Source organism: Micromesistius poutassou (assembly GCF_964030765.1).
Source record: "Micromesistius poutassou genome assembly, chromosome: 19".
Lineage (NCBI taxonomy): Eukaryota > Metazoa > Chordata > Actinopteri > Gadiformes > Gadidae > Micromesistius > Micromesistius poutassou.
In genome coordinates this window covers 8,925,356-8,945,324 of record NC_140289.1, presented here as the reverse complement: position 1 = coordinate 8,945,324, position 19,969 = coordinate 8,925,356, and the positions used below count along the sequence as shown (strand labels likewise).

General features: G+C 42.2%; 3 protein-coding genes across 4 annotated transcripts; 2 read left to right on the top strand and 1 right to left on the bottom strand.

Moving 5' to 3' along the window:
• Window positions 1-230: 230 nt before the first annotated feature.
• Window positions 231-3,812, top strand: LOC311364176 (F-box only protein 30-like). Its single transcript, XM_084484190.1, has 3 exons — window positions 231-350; window positions 801-2,909; window positions 3,171-3,812. Exons 2-3 carry the CDS (start codon window positions 855-857, stop codon window positions 3,366-3,368), a joined length of 2,253 nt encoding a protein of 750 aa, XP_084340316.1. The 5' UTR covers window positions 231-350; window positions 801-854; the 3' UTR covers window positions 3,369-3,812.
• Window positions 3,813-4,708: 896 nt separating this feature from the next.
• Window positions 4,709-7,717, bottom strand: knstrn (kinetochore localized astrin (SPAG5) binding protein). 2 transcript variants are annotated; one of them, XM_084483788.1, is made up of 9 exons: window positions 7,539-7,717; window positions 7,202-7,255; window positions 6,739-6,814; window positions 6,515-6,541; window positions 6,320-6,419; window positions 5,914-6,028; window positions 5,775-5,827; window positions 5,581-5,655; window positions 4,709-5,440 (listed from the first exon to the last, which is right to left on the bottom strand). In XM_084483788.1, the coding sequence occupies exons 2-9, from the start codon at window positions 7,221-7,223 to the stop codon at window positions 5,309-5,311; spliced, it is 600 nt and encodes a 199-aa protein (XP_084339914.1). In that variant the 5' UTR covers window positions 7,224-7,255; window positions 7,539-7,717; the 3' UTR covers window positions 4,709-5,308. The 2 variants fall into 2 exon arrangements, with proteins under 2 accessions (XP_084339914.1, XP_084339915.1); XM_084483789.1 differs by lacking the exon at window positions 7,202-7,255.
• Window positions 7,718-7,808: 91 nt separating this feature from the next.
• On the top strand, window positions 7,809-19,213 carry knl1 (kinetochore scaffold 1). The gene is made up of 26 exons (XM_084483700.1): window positions 7,809-7,937; window positions 8,551-8,579; window positions 8,732-8,768; window positions 8,941-9,000; window positions 9,113-9,195; window positions 9,275-9,324; window positions 9,751-9,772; window positions 9,871-9,914; window positions 10,019-10,068; window positions 10,188-14,315; window positions 14,405-14,534; window positions 14,654-14,721; window positions 14,808-14,906; window positions 14,994-15,109; window positions 15,197-15,287; window positions 15,609-15,725; window positions 15,839-15,926; window positions 16,040-16,102; window positions 16,187-16,226; window positions 16,559-16,663; window positions 16,785-16,885; window positions 16,991-17,062; window positions 17,307-17,416; window positions 18,136-18,257; window positions 18,570-18,695; window positions 18,957-19,213. Exons 2-26 carry the CDS (start codon window positions 8,551-8,553, stop codon window positions 19,051-19,053), a joined length of 6,048 nt encoding a protein of 2,015 aa, XP_084339826.1. The 5' UTR covers window positions 7,809-7,937; the 3' UTR covers window positions 19,054-19,213.
• The last annotated feature ends 756 nt before the right edge of the window (window positions 19,214-19,969 follow it).

Genomic DNA, 19,969 nt, shown 5'->3' with positions numbered 1-19,969 from the left:
GCATTGTTCATGCAGGCAATGACAACCAAATGTAAACAGTTTCCAAAAATACTTAAATTCAATGTATTCATGTTATAAGATAAGTCCTCCCTTGACATCCACGATAATTTATCATGACCTATTCGTTAACCGAGACCCTTCTGTCGGTCACTCGTGGGGCGAGGAGCCGCCGGAAAGGAGCCGCCGCGACCCCGGGTCGGTCTTGGTGTGAGCACCGCTACGTCAGAGGGAGCGGCGGGACGTCTCCAGACCATAGCCTGCTGCTATCACTAGCGGCGTTGGTTCTTTACCATCTAGTGACAAAGTATAACCGAATGGATTAAAATAAACGAGTGGGTCGCCAACAAATGGTAAGTAGGTGTCTGTTTATCTAGTTGTCTTATCTGTTGAGCGACTCTTTCAATGAACTTTTGAACACAACTGTCACTGAACTTCAGGAATTGGTGAACTGTTGCTAGCAAACATTAGCCTCGAAGTTTAGTGGTGCCTGGTTAGCCGGCTAACAGATTTGTCAGTGATGGATCAGCGAAGGGGTTGAATGAAGCCCGTTTCTTTCTCGCATGTAGATCAGAGTTGTTTAATAGCATGTTGTATTTCCGGATGTTTAGCTGACTTATTTAACTTTTGAGAGGGACTGCTACCCTGGCCATTTCACTTTTTGATAAAGCAGCGATTTCATAACCCATTCATAAGTCACAGCGCAGCTATTTGCTGTATGTTCATGCTGTATCACCACTTCAGACCAATACACTTAACACAGTGAAACGGTATTGTGCGTTCCACTCTTTTCTTTCTCGTAGCAAAGTGTGCCCCGATCGGCGACGGCATCAACGTCCTCCACCCGTGCGTAGACGATGGAGGCACCCCACGACCACTGCGCGTCCTGCGTGAACATGAGGTGTACGACGAAGCCCACAGCGGGCGCTTCCTGTGACCTCACGGCCTGTCCGCTGGCCTGCGGTGCGACGTTCCACTCCTGTAAGAGCGCCGAGCATCGCCTCCTTTGCCCTCTGGAGAGGGTTCCTTGCCTCAACAGCGGCTTCGGCTGCCCCATCACGCTGGCGCGCCACAGAATGGCCCCCCACCTGGAGGTGTGCCCGGCGGGCCTGGTGTGCTGCACCATGGAGTGGAACAGGTGGCCGGTCAGTTGTCTGGACTACACGTCTCAGCTGAGCCGCGGCAGCAGCAGTGGAGGTGGCGCGGAGGAACCTGAGCAGCTGGACATGGCGCTCGCCCTGCAGGACCAGCGCATGCTGCTCGAGTCCCTGAAGGTGGTTGCCATGGCCCCCACCGTGAGGTGGGAGCCGGCTGTCGCCAGGACTAAAGTGCACGGGGCGGCGCGTATGGATTTGCCAGAATCAGCCCCTGAGGCCTCGTCCTCCTGCGAAAGGTTGCCTCGGCCCTCGCCAGGCTTTGCTCCGCCTCTTCCGCCTGGCTCCGCCCAGGAGAGGATAGCCAATGGGATCGATGGTTTGATCGAGGAGCACTATGGTCAGCTCTACGAGGCCACGCTGGAGACCGCCAGGAGCCTGGCCGCTGCTCTAGACGTGTTTCGCACCACCAACGGCCCCGAGTGCAGCGCCCCGCGCACACTCTGTGGAGGAGGGGCAGGAGGTCAGAGAGGGGAGAGCGACGCCAGCGGAGGAAAGCTAACTAACGGGCTCGACGTGGCCCAAGAAGCTAGTGCCATCGACGGTGTGCAAGAGCAGTGTCGTTGTCACGGCTGTCTGACCACCAGCGCTTGTCATCTTAGAACGCAGTTGCCAGCACGCCGAGGCCAGGACTGGGTTGACCCAAAAACCGTCCCCCCTCCCCCACATTTGAAGGAGCCGTGTGTAGCGCCGTACAACCCGCCCCACGTGATCCCGGGCATTGCGCAGAGGGCTGGTCACGTGATCCTGGAGGACAAGGGGCTGGCCGTCTTGGAAGACGTAACTGAGCACCGCCTCAACAAACCCCCGGGGTTTCGGCATGTCGTAGGTCCGCTCGCATCCGCCGCCGGCCGGAGGGGCCCCCTCCCCGACCGATCTCAGCCCACCTCGCCCCCCTCGTTGGAGGACCGTTCGGTGGACACATCTGACCTAGAGCAGGGGGCGGACGACCCGACGGGCCTTGGGGAGATGGACCCGGTGGCGGCCGCCCTCCTCTTCTGCCTGGAGGAGTCCAGGGAGTGCCGGCGGATCTCGGACAAGGTCCGCGTCGACGGACGCCGCGTCGACGTCGGCACGCAGACCTTCACCTTCCCGGCGGCCATTTTGGTCACCAACACCAGAGTGGGCGAAATGGCCTCAGCCTCAGCCTGTGACCATGCCGCGCACCAGCTCTCATGCCCCAGCCCCCTGCGCACACTCCGCCTGGGCCTGGCTCTGGAGAGCCTGGAGGTGGAGGTCCCCCACGGGCGCTTCCTCCCGTTCCAGCCCCCCTACCAGCACACCTTCTCCTTCCTGTGCGGCCAGGCGTTCCGCAGGGACCAATTCTCCTGGCACTCGGCAAACGTCCACGCAGACATCCACGCCGGCCTCAGCGGCTGGATGGAACACCGCTGCCCACTGGCGTACTATGGGTGTACCTTCTCCCAGCGCAGGCTGGGCCCTGCCGGCCAGAAGGGCCGGGGGGCAGCCAGGGTGGTCCACGACGGGCGGCTGCAGTCCTTCGGCGTGCGGCCGTGCCCTGGTAGTCCTCGTCTCCAGGCTGGCCCGCTGTCGGACCAGCTCACAGGACTTCCCATGGAGATCCTGTGGCACATCGCTGGATTCCTGGACAGCTTCAGTCTGTGCCAGCTGTCTGTGGTGTCCCGTGGCATGAGGGACGTGTGTTCCAGTCTGCTCCAGACCAGGGGCGTGGTGGACCTGCAATGGGAGAGGAGGCTGGACCCCCAAGGCACCGTCTGCTGGCACGTTAAAAACAAAGTGAGTTTTGGGAACTGCATCACATGCAGTATAATATATAATATACATATATATAATATGATAAAATGATAATCAATGATAAAAAATATTTCTAAAAGAAAATGCTTATTTTATAATTTTGCTGGTCAGCTTCTTGTAAACCGGCCTTCTCCTTTGTGATGCACTTATAAGTGTCTATACACATTTCTTTGGAGAACCAATAGAAAAGAAAATTATTATTATTATTATATACATGAACAAACCTGTGTCCTCCTGTCGTAGGTGTGGAGATTCAGCACGGCCTTCAGCGCCGTGACCAAGTGGCACTTCAGTGACCTGCCCAGCATGTCGGACCATCTCAGGGAGTGCCGCTTCAACACGCCCGAGCCCCAGACCGAGCCCGTGCCTCTACCGGCCATGTGCACGGCCCGCGACCGTCAGTCCCTCCGGCGCCTGCTCCGACCCGTCAACAACAAGTGACCCCCAACGCCACCGCGTCTCTGTCGCCACACGCTTTATGAACACAACGTGGCTTTAGTACTTCACGTCATCAGGGTTTGTTTTTATTTTGCACAACATGATCACCGACTGTGTCTTATTCAGGAGCTGAAGGAGAAGACTGCCTTAATAAATTGAAGTAAATGGCGATTGTAACCTGAGGACAGATCAAACACGAGAAACATGCATTATGGAACGTTCGGTCAGGTCACCCATGACGACTGGATTATTGTTACCCAGAAGAGTCTCCGGTGTGTTCTCTACAACTACCTGGTAGCTAGGCTGAGATGAGCTGCACCACTCTGCGTAACATCCAAGTTATGCTCGCACTTTAAATAGCCTCCCGTCACTCCCTCCCTCTTCCAAAAAATCTAATGGTTATGAGTTATCAATGTGCTTCACCTGGAAACACACCAGCAAAACGAATGCCGGACACGTTTTGCCACCATTTAATACAATGTTTTATTAAAGGTACATTTCTGAGTTACATTGGTTTCTTAATTGTATATTTACTCTCTCACACACTTTGCCTGCTTTTTTTAATCTAGCTTTCAAATGTTTTAGCCAATGCCTTGGTATAGATTTTGTCATTATTTCTCATTAGTCATAATGGCCACTAAGTGGAGACAAATGCTTGTTTTGACAATGACTGATCAACAGTCATCGTTATTCAATTGTTATTCTTGCACCATTCTGTCTCCTCAATATCTCAGCAGCTGACCTAAAGTCCCTAATCTACATCACCTACATCAGGTGTTACTTGTCGATTTTCTTCTTGGGTACAGCTTTCTCTGCATTTTCTGACATAACCACGGGGATTGAATTTTCATGAAATGCCTTTGTCATGGATAAAGTAAAAGCAGTAAAGGGTTAGCTTTAAATTGGGACAGATTGACATTTATGTGTAGCAATATAGCAATATACTCACTCCCCGATTCCCCTGCCCCAGAACATTAACCAATCACGGTGTATCTGATATAGGTGGGCCAAAAGCGTTGCTGTTTTACCAACCAGATACAGCAAGAGTCTTATCTATTGGTTTGCTCCGCTGGTCTGGATACATCACCCCTTGTATTCTGATTGATCGTAGTGTTATCCAATTGCGTGCAGTGATATTTCCAAATGCACGCTGGGTGCCGCCCCTTGAGTTGGGCCATTTTCATTACTCGTTGCCAGACCCTACTTTCTAGATGTGAGTCTGGATTTCCAGGCTAATTTATCTGTATAATATAACCGAATGTAACATTCAGTCGGTTTAACTTAAAATAACATTCTGAAACAATGAACATTCTGAACATCACCAAAAATAAGATAACTAATGATTCATTGAAAAAGGTATTTATTATAATAGACAAACAAAAACATTGACAATACGTTCATTTTTATATGAAAATATGCAACACATGGAAATAAATGAATAGTGGCCTCTATATGATAGAACATATAACTGCGGTATAACCTCTGCCCCATCAAGATGCAGCAGAGGCCAGGCTTCACCTCCTGCAGTATCCAATCTCAATCTTAACAGGAGTCCAATCCCGATGAGGAATGCTCTTTGGGAATCCCATCCACCCATTACCTCGCCCCTGCAGAGCTTCCACGCAACCTCAGGATCTTCTGCCAGAATGCCCCAGGAGTGGATTCAAAGCTCCTTCTCAGGAGTACTGCCAGCTGACCAGAACCAGAAGGCATTTACCTTCAGACTTATTCTTGGGTTACCACATTTTCTAAATGGATTCAACTTGGATAGGCATGTTGCAATACAATATATTGGTATATTGAGCCCAAAAAATATGTTTTAAGAAAATTGAAACCTTCCTTTTGATTTCTTTCCAATGCTACCACTGTGAACGTTACAGTATTTTAAAAATAGATAGAAAATATTTTTTATAAAACAAAATGGCACCTCATGTACACTGCATTTATTCAATTAAGAGTTGTTCAGCTTCTTCAAGGGCTTTTTCCATTTCCAAAACCTGCAGGGAAAAGTCCTCTCTTTCCTGCATGACATGTTCTCCTTCTCCATTTAGATCTGCTATGGTTGTTTGGAATACCTAAACATAGTTTAAAGGGATTTACGTTAGTAATGTCAGCTTACAATAACTTTTCTAAATATCCCAATGAGCTGGCAAATATTATTTGAGAAAAGAAAATGGACTAGGAATGCGTGGTATGATCCAACAGATTCCCTTACTTTGAGTTGTTCAAGTTGCTTTGAGCCGATATCAGTGAAGTTCCCCAGTTCTTTTATAAGGTCTCTGGATATGTTCTGAAATCCAGAGCATGAATCACAACTCCTTAGTATTGGAATTCGTGTAGCAGAATTTCATGATAAGATATACATGTCAAGCCAGAGGTAAAATTAGCCAGAGTAAAATAAATACCTACCATCACTTCTTTTCCCTGATTTTCAGACGGTTGGGCAATGGCATCACCTGAAACTAAAACATTCACCCCGTTATTAATGGCCATTTATAAACAGCCACAATTTAGTTGCCTATACGTTTTGAAGTCCAAGATCATGTACCTGGGTCAATCTTTCCAGCCACTAGGAGAATGTGACAGTCATTCAGGCGTTTCTGGATATCTGCATTTTCCTTCTCCAGGTCTATGCACTGCAGTCCCATCTCAGTAACTTTTTGCTTTAATAAAAAAAAATAACAACAGTGAAGTTAAGCGGTGACTAATGGTATGGGTTGACACATTTAGGCAACTTTAATGGAAGAATGTTTGCATTTTTTCATTGTAGATTGGCAAGTATATCAATCATGACCTACAAATGACACTGATTACTAGTAAATTAATACCTTTTTGACTGGTTGCATAAAAACATGCAATATACAAATGATCCAAAATAGGTGCATTGAGCTAGAGAAGTTATATTTAGTTTGTGAAGACCTGAACGGGAGGAAATATTACACAGTTCTTTTTACCTGGGACTCCGTGAGAATTTTCTGCAGTTGTTCATTTGAAGCCAACAAAAGCTGGTTTTGGTCCTTCAGCTCTGCCTGTTGCCCATATCTAGTGGATGCTCTATCAAAGAGAAGGCAAAGTGAAGTAATTCTACATGATGTTCATGATAACGTTTAAGGGAAAGGCACTTGGAAATACAATTGTTCATGACTCACCCTTTAAAAACTTTAGGAGCATTTTTCCTGAAAAATATAAAAAATATATGCATTAATTTGCCAACCCGTTTATTTTTTTAAGATGCAAGATGGTCATGGTGGTAGCCCAATAATGCCTACATAATACAATTATTCATAATGTGGAAACATATTATGCCCATATGTCAGTTTGTGGATTGGCCAATAATATCACAAAACTTAAATCTAAGAAGCTGATTAGTTACCTTTGTGCGTTCTCCTTTTGAGGTTTAAGATTGCCCCCTGGGTCTTTCTCTTTCATTTCGAGAGTAGGATGTGCAGCTGTAAATTATTCATAACATTGAGTATAATAAATATAATTAACACATACATTTACATTTAGACACTTAAATGAATATATAATACAAATTAAACTGACTTTTCCATAAGTGTACATTGGTGGAAACTATCACAGACTTTTTTCAAAGACTAAGTGGAAATCTCAAAGAGTGCAAATGCAAGAGCCTTCATCAGTCGGCTACAGTCTCAATCACTAGTGTGTTTACTGTAGCATCATGCAGATAGATTGTGACTTAAAATACATTCATTTACATAATCCTCTTCGACATTACCATTTTAACTAGGTGAAGAGATAACGTAACTAGGTGATAGTTAACGTCAATGTTAAGCATTACGTTACCACACCTTACTGGAACTCACTAATGTTACCTTTGGGGATTTTTGAAGACATTTCGGTTGCTGAAATATGGGCCAAAGTCAGCTCTAGAAAAAGACAATTAAATAAATGTAACATGCTGCTTGACATTTGGCGTCATTATTTAGCAACGATGTTTATTATCGGAATTAAACTAGGCGCAGAAATTAATAGGTTAGCATCTCTATTGAGTCCGCTAGCTGCCTGGATTATGTTGTGCATATCCTCAATTGAGCTTCAACCCAACTTATTTCTATAAACAGCCGTAGCAACGTAAATCGTAGCATTAACGAACTGCATGCATATTCCTACCGCAGATACACTGTGAGCAAAATGATAACAAATCCTTACTTCTTAATTATCCGATGTCAAAAATGATCTTCAAATTTGAAAAACCCACCCTTATTCGGTCATATCCTGTTTGCCACACGAGCTTCCTGTATTAAAAACGCAAATAATTGTATAATTTCGCATTCAACCTAAATCCTTCGTATGGATTAGATTGAGAATATATTCTGTTTTATTTTTATGCACGGTTAATAAGCGCCGTAAAGCCTCCAGCGCGAGTAATCCTGAACATTTGAAATGCATAAATGTTAAACTGCGCATGCGTAAAGGCGGGTTTTTCAAAAACGTTAACGTAATGTTGTTCGGTACAGTTATGGAGTTACACCATGAAGGTTTATTGTGTTGAGTAAAGACAAACCTCACCTTTTATTCCGACCCGTTGGAGTTTTTAACATATTCAAGGTATAGTCATTATTTTGGTTTTACTGGGACAGTCAATGACCGCTAGTTTTACACAGCTAATCACATAATATAGCACATAGCTGCTACGTGCTAAGGCTAACTATGATGCCTTCAGCTTACGTTATATTATAGCAAGTGTTTTACTCTTTAGTGATTCAGTGACGTTATTCCAAATAACGTCAAACATATTAATGCAACAGTAGGGTAGATTAACGTTACACTAGTATAATGATCAACGATTACGTTTGAAGGAATAATTGTAAAATATGAATGATGTTTGATTGAATGGGTGATTTGAAATGATGCTTTGTTGATGTGGCGTAATGCATGTATGAAAGCATACATTCTTAACTGGATCATCTTGACTGGTTATGGGTGTGAAACAAACGAGGTGGCCACGTTTAGTTTGCATTAACGTTACCTCTTAAATATTAGACGACTTAACCTTATTCAATGTGTTGACCGGGTGACTGGTGGGTGAGCTAATTATGTAACTGCTATCAAATCTATAACATTATCTATATTTCAGAATGCAATATTGGGGTATTCTTTGTTAACTTTAAATTGCAAATGTTTTTTCTGTAACAATGATTTGTTTTTTTTCCAATTGTAGATGGAGTCGCTTGACCCTCCAAATAATATGTGAGTGACTTGTTTACTTGATGAAAAAATGTACTACTGATGTTAAAGGGGATAATTTTTACATTGTCACAAACAAACATATTTTTATGGATTGAATTCCCTCGATCATTCAGTACTCTAGTATTACAATTGTATTATAATTTATGTTGCAGTGCAAATGTTGGAAAGTCCTGGCGCCGCATTTCTTCGGTGAGTGAAACAGATTTAAAATCAACCCTTTTTTCCCTACATTATTATTATTATTATTATTATTTTTATTATTATTATTATTATTATTAAGAATGCAACATGGTATTGTTAAAAAATAATGTGCATGGTATAAATATCTGATGACTAATGGTTTATTTTAATCTGTTGTAAGATTTTAAAAGCACCACGGACATCTGTCGATTTTGCTGACCCAGAGCTTGTAGAAACTCCGGTAATGTTATCAATTATGTATCTGAAATGTCAACCAAACCATCATTATTTTTTCAAAATGTAATTCTCACATCATTGTACTCATTATGTTTGTATTTAATTATTTTATAAAGGTTCAAGTTGCCATCCCTGTGGAAAAGAGGAATTCAAGAAGAGTCAGTTTTGCACCTGCAAATGATGTTCTGCTATTTTCAAAGTAAGTTACATTAGTTTTTACAAAAATATTTTGTTCATCACAGTGCTGTTTCACTATTAATTTGAATCTTATTTTTTAGGGAAAATAGAAATGGCTCGCCGGTCCGAAGCCCTCTCCAAGACCTAAATGGTAAGTAGTGTGTGTGTGTGTGTGTGTCGGTACAATTAACTCTTTCCTGTTGGGGCGAACATTCATGCTAGGGCACAGACAAGGAACAAAGCATTTTATGCCATTTTTAGCATTTTGAAATATAGAATAACTAAATATATATACATTTATTATCAAACCTACCTTGTTGTGACAACAATTGCGTTAAAGGAACTGTTACTCCGTTACACCGGAGAGTGTTAGCTCAGATACATTTGATTGATAATGTGATTGAGGCCTACTGTTGGCTCTCTTTTTTCTCTCTCTCTCTCTCTATATCTCTATATATATATATATATATATATATATATATATATATATATAAATAAAGAATGTTTTAGACCATGAGCTAGGCTTTTAGATCTTAATCGAACTTATTCCTTAATTTCACCCATCTTCTTTTCATAGCTGCAAATAATCCAGACAACAGGTAAGTGGACTTCTAAAGTACATCTCAGATGATGTCTGCTACCTACTTCTATTGCATTTAAACATTTTTGTGCTTTCTCCCATGTTATCTATTTAAAGAAACCCTATAGGTGTCATTGAAAAGGGGAAACAACCAATCGCTGGTAGGTAGCCAAATTTACTGAAATAGCTTTTACTTGGAATTAATACATCCTTGAAACAGTGCTGATAATGTGGTCCTTTTCCCAATCCAAACGGTACATTTTAGACATGGAGAACTTGTTGTACGCTCCTTTGCAAACTTCTCAACAAAGAAAGGTGAATTTTAAATTGATCTGTTTCTTTGTGGTGTAATTATCAACATTTCACTACTCATAATGAAAATTAGGAACAACATTCATGTATAACATGGATTCTAATGTTGATTCTTCCCACAGGAGGTATCTATGGTCAGCCATGATGCAGAAGATCTCTATGGAGAGAAGACGATGATGTTTGCTGCACATGATGCCGATATGGATCTTACACACAGTCAGACTGTGTGGATTACCAATGACTCAGCCTTGCCCAATCAAGATGGTGAGATGCTCCCTACCTGTGCAAACATGGATTTCTTTATGTCCATGGACAAGAAGAAAGGTGAGCCATGTATTTTGCCTAAAATCACTTCCTCATCAGTGCAACATTTTGATCCGGATTTTGAAAAACTCCTAGCCAGCTTTTCTAAGCCAACTGTGCCCAAAGACAATTTTATGCTGCACAAAGTGGATCAAAATGCTCTAATTAGGCCTCATGACAAGGAGAATCAGGCTCCAACCTTTATGGCAACAAGGAGGGAGAATTTGCCACACAAGACTGCAAAGTTTGGGGAATCTTCTAATAGAGGTGTACCTTCAGAAGACACTCAAGGAATGGAGATGACAGATGTCCTGACCGGCCCTATTGTGGAGAATGCGACAGCTGACAACCCTCTCCAATGTCTCTTTCCAACTCTGGATTTGTACCGGCATTCTGAGCACAGGGAACCTGTAGAGCGCAATGGACAACAACAGGGCTTTGAAGCACTGAAATGTTCTTTATCCAATTCTAATGACGAGACGAAGACCAAAATATCAGTTGCTGATCCGAAAAAATATAGGTTAGGAGTATCGTCTCTTAAAATGGGGAACAGCCTGAATTTGAATTTGACTCAGACATGTCCTCCTGACAATCGAATGATCTCGCAAAATAAAAATGTGCAGAATGTGTTGCAGTCATCTGATTCTGATGACATGGATATGACAAGAAGTCAGACTGTTGCTATTGACTCCAAAAGCCTCCATGCTGTTACTACAATGACAAAACAGGGAATGAGTCGGTTTTCTATCACAGCTCCCTACAAAAACAGTGCAGACTTTGAACTTGATATAGACTTTACAAGGTGTCAAACTGGGGTCATTGAAGCAAAAGATATCGATTTGGGAAAGCCCTCGTATACTGTTAATGCTGGAGGATCAGTTAGAATAATAGCTGACAAGCAACAAGATTGGGCATTAAGCCAGGTAAAGATGGCCACTGATAATTTTGAGATTGATAACATGGAAATGACACAAAGCCAGACCGCTGCCATTGTGAGCCTACATAGAGTCGAGCCATTACAAAAGAGTCAAGATAAGAAGTCTAGCGAAAAGTGGAATGACTCAGAAGACGATGACATGGAATTTACAACTTGTGACACTAAAGTCTTTGAAACGAAAGATGTTGATGTACCTGTGAAACGTGCAAGTACTTCTTTCATGTCAGCATTTACAAAAGCATTTAAGCAGAACACCTTACAGAATGAATTTGGTGGGGAAATGCCTGAGAGCCTGCATTCAAATACATTATTACACTCTGAGGATGCCATGGATGGATTGACCAGTAGACGTGAAGGGTTTGAGCGTTATAATTGTGAGTCTGATGATATGGAAATGACGAAAAGTCAGACTGTTGCAATCGATGCCAAAAACCTTAATTCGGTCAAGTCTTTGGGGAACAGGCGAAAGAGTTTGGCTTTTGCGGCTACTTGCACGGAAGTAGACGATGTTCCAGAGGATGGCTATTGCAAGGATAAAATCCAAACCAATACTGACACTGATTTGGAGATGGAGTTCACCAGATGTCAGACAAGTCTAATTGAGACCAAACATCTTACTTTTGTGAAGCCATCACTGAAGATTAGTAGTGGAAAATGTTTTCCCACACTGGATTCAAATGCACATCTCCCGATATCCATGAATGCTGTAGAAAATTCCAAGAGTTACCAAAATGGCACTAACATTTTCCCTGAAGCCAACCAGAAAAATGAGAGGCACACCATGTCATTTTCCTGTGGCAAGGTCACCGGAAGACGTGACGGGTTTGAGCATTATAATTGTGAGTCTGATGATATGGAAATGACTAAAAGTCAGACTGTTGCAATCGATGCCAAAAACCTTAATTCGGTCAAGTCTTTGGGGAACAGGCGAAAGAGTTTGGCTTTTGCGGCTACTTGCACGGAAGTAGACGATGTTCCAGAGGATGGCTATTGCAAGGATAAAATCCAAACCAATTCTGACACTGATTTGGAGATGGAGTTCACCAGATGTCAGACAAGTCTAATTGAGACCAAACATCTTACTTTTGTGAAGCCATCACTGAAGATTAGTAGTGGAAAATGTTTTCCCACACTGGATTCAAATGCACATCTCCCGATATCCATGAATGCTGTAGAAAATTCCAAGAGTTACCAAAATGGCGCTAACATTTTCCCTGAAGCCAACCAGAAAAATGAGAGGCACACCATGTCATTTTCCTGTGACAAGGTCACCGGAAGACGTGACGGGTTTGAGCATTATAATTGTGAGTCTGATGATATGGAAATGACTAAAAGTCAGACTGTTGCAATCGATGCCAAAAACCTTAATGCGGTCAAGACTTTCGGGAATAACAGGCGAAAGAGTTTGGCTTTTGCGGATACTTATGCTAAAGTTGCAGAGGATGGCTATTGTGAGGATAAAATCCAAACGGATACTGAAACTGACTCAGAGATGGAGTTCACCAGGTGTCAGACAAGACTAATTGAGACCAAACAACTTACTTTTGTGAAGCCATCACTGATTTTCCCTGAAGCCAACCAGGAAATTGACAGGCACACCTTGTGTTCTGAGGATATGGAGTTGACAAAAAGTCAGACAGTTGCTCTGAATTGTAAGAGTTCAGGCATTTCAAATATACTGTTTCACAGTGGACGGAAAAGTCTAGCATTGTTGAAAGAAAAATCACCTGGCATGCATGTTAATGTGATTAACATGAGCTCATCCGAATCACAGAATCCAGATGAGATGGACATCACAAGAAGCCACACTGTTGCCATTCAGTCAAAGGATGTCCATAGACCAGATGATGCTTCCCTAAATAACTTTCAGGTGACTGGACCACCTGAAGGCTTGTCTCCCAATCACTCTGGAAGTGCAGAAGAACTTGGTGTACGTCTTAAGAACAGAGCTCATGGATTGGCTGCTTTTGGAGGTATGAATCTGGCCCAAAATGGAACTATTCCTATTCAATTAAATAAGAAGGAAACAACCTTGTCTAAATCAATGTTTTCATTAGATGGCAAAGTCACCAAAGTCTCTGACCTCACTGATCAATTGGATTCATCACAAAAGGAAGTGAAATCTATAACACTTTCAGTGGATAAGAATAGCCCTGGGAATGCTAATGCATTTGGGGAATCATCTGAAACAGTGGCAACGCAAAACAAGAATGGTTCTGACCTCGGACTAGAAAACTGTTCTTTGTCAAGTGGATTAGAAAGTACCCCATGCATTGAAGCTGAAGTTGACAGAGTTGATGAAGCCTCTTTAACCAAGTCTAGACGAATGAGTTTGGTGGATCTACAATTTAAATTAAAGCGTATGAGCCGCCTGCTTAATGAACCAACAGAGAAGTTTGCTGCAGACGTTTGCGATGTACCCTTGTCTCAACACAAATCGGCCTCAGGCAGGATCTCTGATAAAACCCACTTGACTGCCCCACAACATTATCCTGAAACACAGATGACAGACAATGCAGACTATACACAACCAGAACAGCCTGCTGAAGAGCAACGACCCTGTGTAACTGCTCCTCTGAATTTGAATAGAAGAAGTCTGACATCCAGACTGTCAATGGGAAACCTTTTGCCCAAACTCCCACCAAAAATCAAACCAGCTGACCGAAACAAGGTAAGCAGCAGTTGCAGGATGCCTGGGAAAGAACACAACGAAGTAGCCACACATCAGCTGAGCAGCAGCATGAGTGACAACATTGTCGATGAAGTTCTTCCTAACATCAGCAGTGATGAGGATTTGTCTATGGTCACCGAGAATCCACAGTCCACCAATGAAGATGGTAGTCCACTTCATGGGCGAGACGTGCAAAGTACGTCGGAGGAAGAAGTATGGGAACTGTCGCCTGGTCATCCCAGTGACACCCAGTGCAAGAGACCTTCACCAGTGGATGGCGAAGACATGATGGCGACAGAAAAAAGGAGGAGGATCTCTTCTGACAGCACCATAGAAATGGTAGGTGAAGTAAAAAAGTCTGTATATATTTGTGTTTTGTAATGGGCTTTCTTGACCTATGCATCCCTATCTTTATGTGGTTTTCCCAGCCAAACCAGTCCCCAGAGGAAGGAACGTGTATCGGCAAACCTCATTTGACTCCAGCACTCACGACCAAGGCGATAGATGTACCTAACCGTAGCACATCCCAGCTCAGATCTGAAACAACATTTGAATCAAGTAAGTTACTCAGACACTCAAGTGATTCTAATTGACTGTCTGGTTAGCCTGGTCTCTCTCACACTCAATGTTTCATCCCTTTGGATTTTGTGTCTGAATCAGTTTTATATATTTTTCAGCTCTCAAACAAAGCTTGTTTGAATCCCAACTTGAAGTCAATATGGACTATACCAATGAATTCCAGAAGGTATATCTACAACCTACAGAAAAAAGCAAAGCCATTTATTCTTTCAGTAGTTAATGATTTGATGATTTTCTCTTCTTCAATTCTAGAACATTGCGGATGAAAGAATAACGGTATCAGAGTTCTTTCAACTCTTAAACATGGATTTTGTCATTCACAATCCTCGACAGAGCATCCTTCCGGGCAAGGTAAGACTAATGTCTCCCCATCAGATAATGACCCAGATGAATACTTTAATAGCTTTTTACTAAACGTTTTGACCCACTCATTTGCAGCTTGCATCACATCTGGGTCACACACCGGAGGACCTGCTGAAGAACCGGCACGTCAACCATCCCAAGCAGATTGTGTATGAGGCGGACCACAAGAACCTTGCAGAGAAAGTGGAGAGGTGGGTTTAATCCTGCACTTTGTTACAGAGCTCAAAGAAATTCCAGTGAATACGTTCTCATATACGTTTTGTGTTATCTGTGCCCAGGTTAAAGGCTCGAATGAAGGACCAAGGGAGACTTTTACAAACTGTCAACCAACCTCTTTGGGAAGAGTTGAAATGTTTTTCAGAGGATGAAGTAATTGCTTTATATTTCTCTCTTCTACTAATTAACAACTTATTATGGGAGCAAAACTGGTATGAAAGTATCTAGAATTCCAGGCAACTGAAACAAAGTAACTTGTAGGATAACAATGTGGCCAGGTCTTTAGTTTATTATTACGTATCAATACTCCTGTACACCGGTTGGTTCAAATAAGGTCAGTGCAGCAAAGTTATCAGAAGTGTTTTTCGATAGTCAGGTGGGTAGTTAAAGTGAGAATAAAGAAATGTATGTATTTCACTTTCAAGTAATTTAATAATTATGGTGTGAATCTAATGTGTACTTTTTTATCCACAGCTGAAAAGATTTGGTTCAAAGATGAAGGAGAGAAGTAACTTTTTCCGGAAAAGAATCAAGGCTCAGTCTCATGAAATGAAAGAGGCTCTATATTCAAATCTCCTACAGGCTAATCTGGTAAGGGGAGGCCCTTCCTCTGAGCCTATCCTCTGTTGCCCTTTTTACTGTATTCTCACAGCTAAAACAAAACCTAAAGGTTGAAATGTATTTGTTACTTTCTTTCTTCTTAGGAGGAACGGCAGAAGTTGAGAGGGAAGATGGAGGAAGCTGACGGAATGCTGAAAAGTTTGGATGACTGCATCCAGGAACTAGAAACAGGTAACGAGACACTTAAGGAAATGAGACATGAGCACAGTGTCAGCCATTCAAGTCAATTTTGTTATTGTCAACTTATTGACAATTGTTGTTTCCCGGTTATTGTTGTTTCCCAGAACTAGCAGTTGAAGAAAATGGTTCAGATGACAGCAAACTGACTTTGAAGTCAAGTCAACTAGGTACATCAAACAAAATATATAAAAAGATTACGTGAATTATTTATTGACATCAAGAATATATAGATAATCCCCTTCTATTTGCAGGATTGGAGAAAGTCACAATGGAGTTGGCTGATAAGGAAAGGTGTGTATGTGTGTAATGTTCTATGTAATGTGAAATTTATGACGCCGTTAATCCCTGCACTCATTAAGCCTTTAATCATACGAAAAGACAGCAATTTACCTTTATCAATTAGACCATCTTGTGTTCTCGAGCAGTTGAAGTGTTCTATGGTTATATATCAGCTATTTATTTATTTTATTGAACCTTTATTTATTCAGTATATCTCTCATTGAGGTTAGGCACCTCTTTGTCAAGAGAGACTTACTAGCTGTCCATCTCTTTCCTATTCTGTCTATTAATATCTAATGTATTGCTATCTATATGTAAACAATGCCTGCTTGTGTTTGCCTCAGACAAATGTGTGAAATGGAAGTGCAGAAGAAGTGCAACATGGACCAGGTGAAAAGGCTTCAAACGGAGATCCAGGAATTGAATGGCCATATCACACTGCTGCACAGGTCAGCATTCATGCATTCAATCATTCATGGATTAATTCATATGCACAGCACACACATTAATTTTTTCACTCACTTACTTTTTCTAACCACATGTTTCCCTTTCTGACCCAACCCCATGCAGGGTGAATGAGTGGAAGGTGGCAGAGAGAAGGGCCAACTGTGACATCTACTCTTTCCTCTATGGATCACTGCATTTAGAGGTGGTCTTTGATACGGGCGCCGGTAAGGAAACGTGTTGCTCATGTCCAGCAGAAAACCCTATCATCACGTCACTTTGCATCAGAAGTCTGTTTCTACTCAAATGTAAAAGCTAAATGTTTTCTCCAGTATCCAGTAAAGGACCAGATGAAGTCAATGAGAGGAATATCTTGGACATCAATTTCAAGCTGGAATTAGATGGTGAGGGCAACGGAAAAATTGTGTTTTACATGTGATTCTGTTCAACCACACAATATGTTCATCACCGACATAATGATAGTTTCTGGGTTTTTGTTAATGTTATTTTTGCTGAATTCTGTAAACAATAAATATAATGGACAACGTTAAAAAAGCCATTCCGGTATAAAACCACATTCCGGTATATAGACTATATCTTCCAGTCTTGTATTATTTATTCATGGATTTTTGTTTCGGTCCAAACCAGAGGAGAAATCGGAGTGCCATGCACGTCTTGTTCACACACTCCTGTCAGAGTTTACCACAGGACGAAGCGATTGGTTGGGAAAATATCCTAGCAGCCGATGCGTCCCTAAGGTAAGCCATCAGAAAGCATAATTAAAAAAAAATATTTTGAGGGCTGACATATTTCTTTCTTCTCATCGCATATTGCTATTCGCCCTCCATTGAAAACGAGTTAATGATTAATAACGGGGTGATTTTGGACTTGATATCATCATTGGAGATTCTCCTGGCCTTGAAATACAGTTCATGTGCACAGCTTCAGAGTGTGGCTTTAGCAGACGCCATCCAAACCTTGTGAAGCGCTGTTTATTGCCATTCATGTTATAGATTAGATTGGTAATCTCAGCTCTATTATGAGGGCTTTTCCCCCCGGGAGGAGGGGAGAGCAGCAGGGGGCCAGCAGGGGGCCCCCTCGCTTCTTGCTCAAATGTAACCAATGCAAGTCTCTGCATCTGGTTGGGGGCTCAGGGTAGACGGCTCAAAGCTCAGGGTAGACGGTTTTTGATTTATTGATTGATTTTATTTGACCATTTTGATATAAAATATGAACAACACTCTGTCATACATTAAAATACATAAATAGTCAGGGATGACACAAGAAAGCCTGAAGGCTTATTTCCATTGTGGTCCCTGTATGGCAGGAGAAGAGGGCAAGTAGCAAATCGCACTCAAAAAATGTACACAACTACATACAAGTCACACACATAACAATAATCATAATTAAGACATGCCTAAGATTGGCGTCTAAGCCATCGGTCATATGTTAACACTGCTGAACCCTCCGCCCCCAGCTGCTGCACGACGTGGCCCTGGTGGTGAGCCGCTGCCGGCTTCTGGGAGAGGAGGTGCGGCTCCTGAGGACCTGGGGAGCCTTGAAGTTCGACATCCTGGACATCCGCTGTGTGGACACGCGGTAACCGCCCTTCTCCTTTTCAGTGGCAGAATAAACAGAAGCTCTACTTTTGTCAGCAGCACTGATGGAATATATTGCAGCTGGTTTGTTGATTTATCACCCTCCATTGCAAGGGTTTATCCAGGTGTCATAAGCATACTCCTAGATATTATCTTAGATTTCCAAGGGTCGTTATCAACAGGCGTAGACCAAAGTGTCTGGATGTACAGTAAGTGAAGTCAGATTCGTGGTAGCCATCTTAGTTGTTCTAGTGTACTGTATGTTAGAGTTAACAGTAAGCTAATGTCCCCTCTCCTGTCTTTCCCCCACTAGGGTTCACATCGTCTTCAGCAGCCTGGAGGCCGGGGCTGAGTTTGAGTTGTCGCTGGTAGTCACTATGGCCTACCCTGGTTGTCCACTCCAATTGCAGGACTTCAAAAATCATATTGGAACGACTACGTGAGTTGGAGTTACCTGTTTTCTTCTTGGATTTGATCCTTATTACATTGCATCATTTAATTTGTGTATATGTGAATGTATTCTACTTGGCTGACTACCTTTACAAAAGTAATGTAGGCATTTCCTCAAAGCATATGATTTTAGTGTGTACATGTCATCCAATCCCTCTTTCAGCCGACGGTCCTTTGTGTCACATTGTCCTGTACAAAATCTGTATATTGTACATAAATATAAATGTTGACATGTGTTCTTTACTTGCAGGGTACGCCGCATTGAAGAAATTGTGTCGTCAGTATCTCCAGGCAAAAACTACCTGACCAAAATTGTCAAGGCTATTCATGCTGCGGTGCATTCATGAGCCTCTACTGCTGGCCTGCTTCCACTCAGGTCACGCTTTACTGTGGTATTGTGCAAATAACTAAAATACAGTGGTAGGCATTAGTTTAGGCACCCATGCTAAAGTTGAATAAAAAGAGGAATAAAAAATCATCTTTTGGAAATTGATCGTAATGCCTTAATTAAACAAATGAGGAAAAATCCAACCTTTAAGACACCAATTTGCTTTATGAATGAATAATGTATCGTAAATAAGTAAATGTTCTCCATTAAAATACAGGGTGCATAAGTATAGACACCCCTATGTTAAATTCCCATAGAGGCAGGCTGATTTTTATTTTTAAAAATCACCTAGGCCGTTGTAATGAAAATAGCCCCACATCATCACAGCCCCTTCACCATTTCGCTATTTTAATTCCAAAGGCCTAGGTGACTTCATCGGATGCATAGTATCCATAAAATAACTGGCTTTTAAAAATAAAAATCTGCCTGCCTCTATGGGAATTTAAAATAGGGGTGTCTATACTTATGTACCCTGTATTTTAATGGAGAACATTTATTTATTTACGATACATTATTCATTCACAAAGCAAATTGGTGTCCTTAAAGGTTGGATTTTTCCTCATTTGTTTAATTAAGGCATTAAGTCAATTTCCTTTTTATTCTTTTTAGTCAACTTTAGTGTGGGTGCCTAAACTTATGCCTACCACTGTAGATGTAGATTAAACTGTTAATGTCTTATATGTTGCTTGTGATCCAGCGTCATTACCGCTCTGCTCTCTTGTCAATATCTTTTTCTATGCTTGTAAAGTACTTTGTAATTATCTCAGACTGGGTGACTTGGTACTAAGTTACAGTTACTGAATTAAGTGTTTTTCATTGGGCTCATTGTTGGTAAAACTCTATAATAAATTAGTATAATGCATTTCTCAACTATT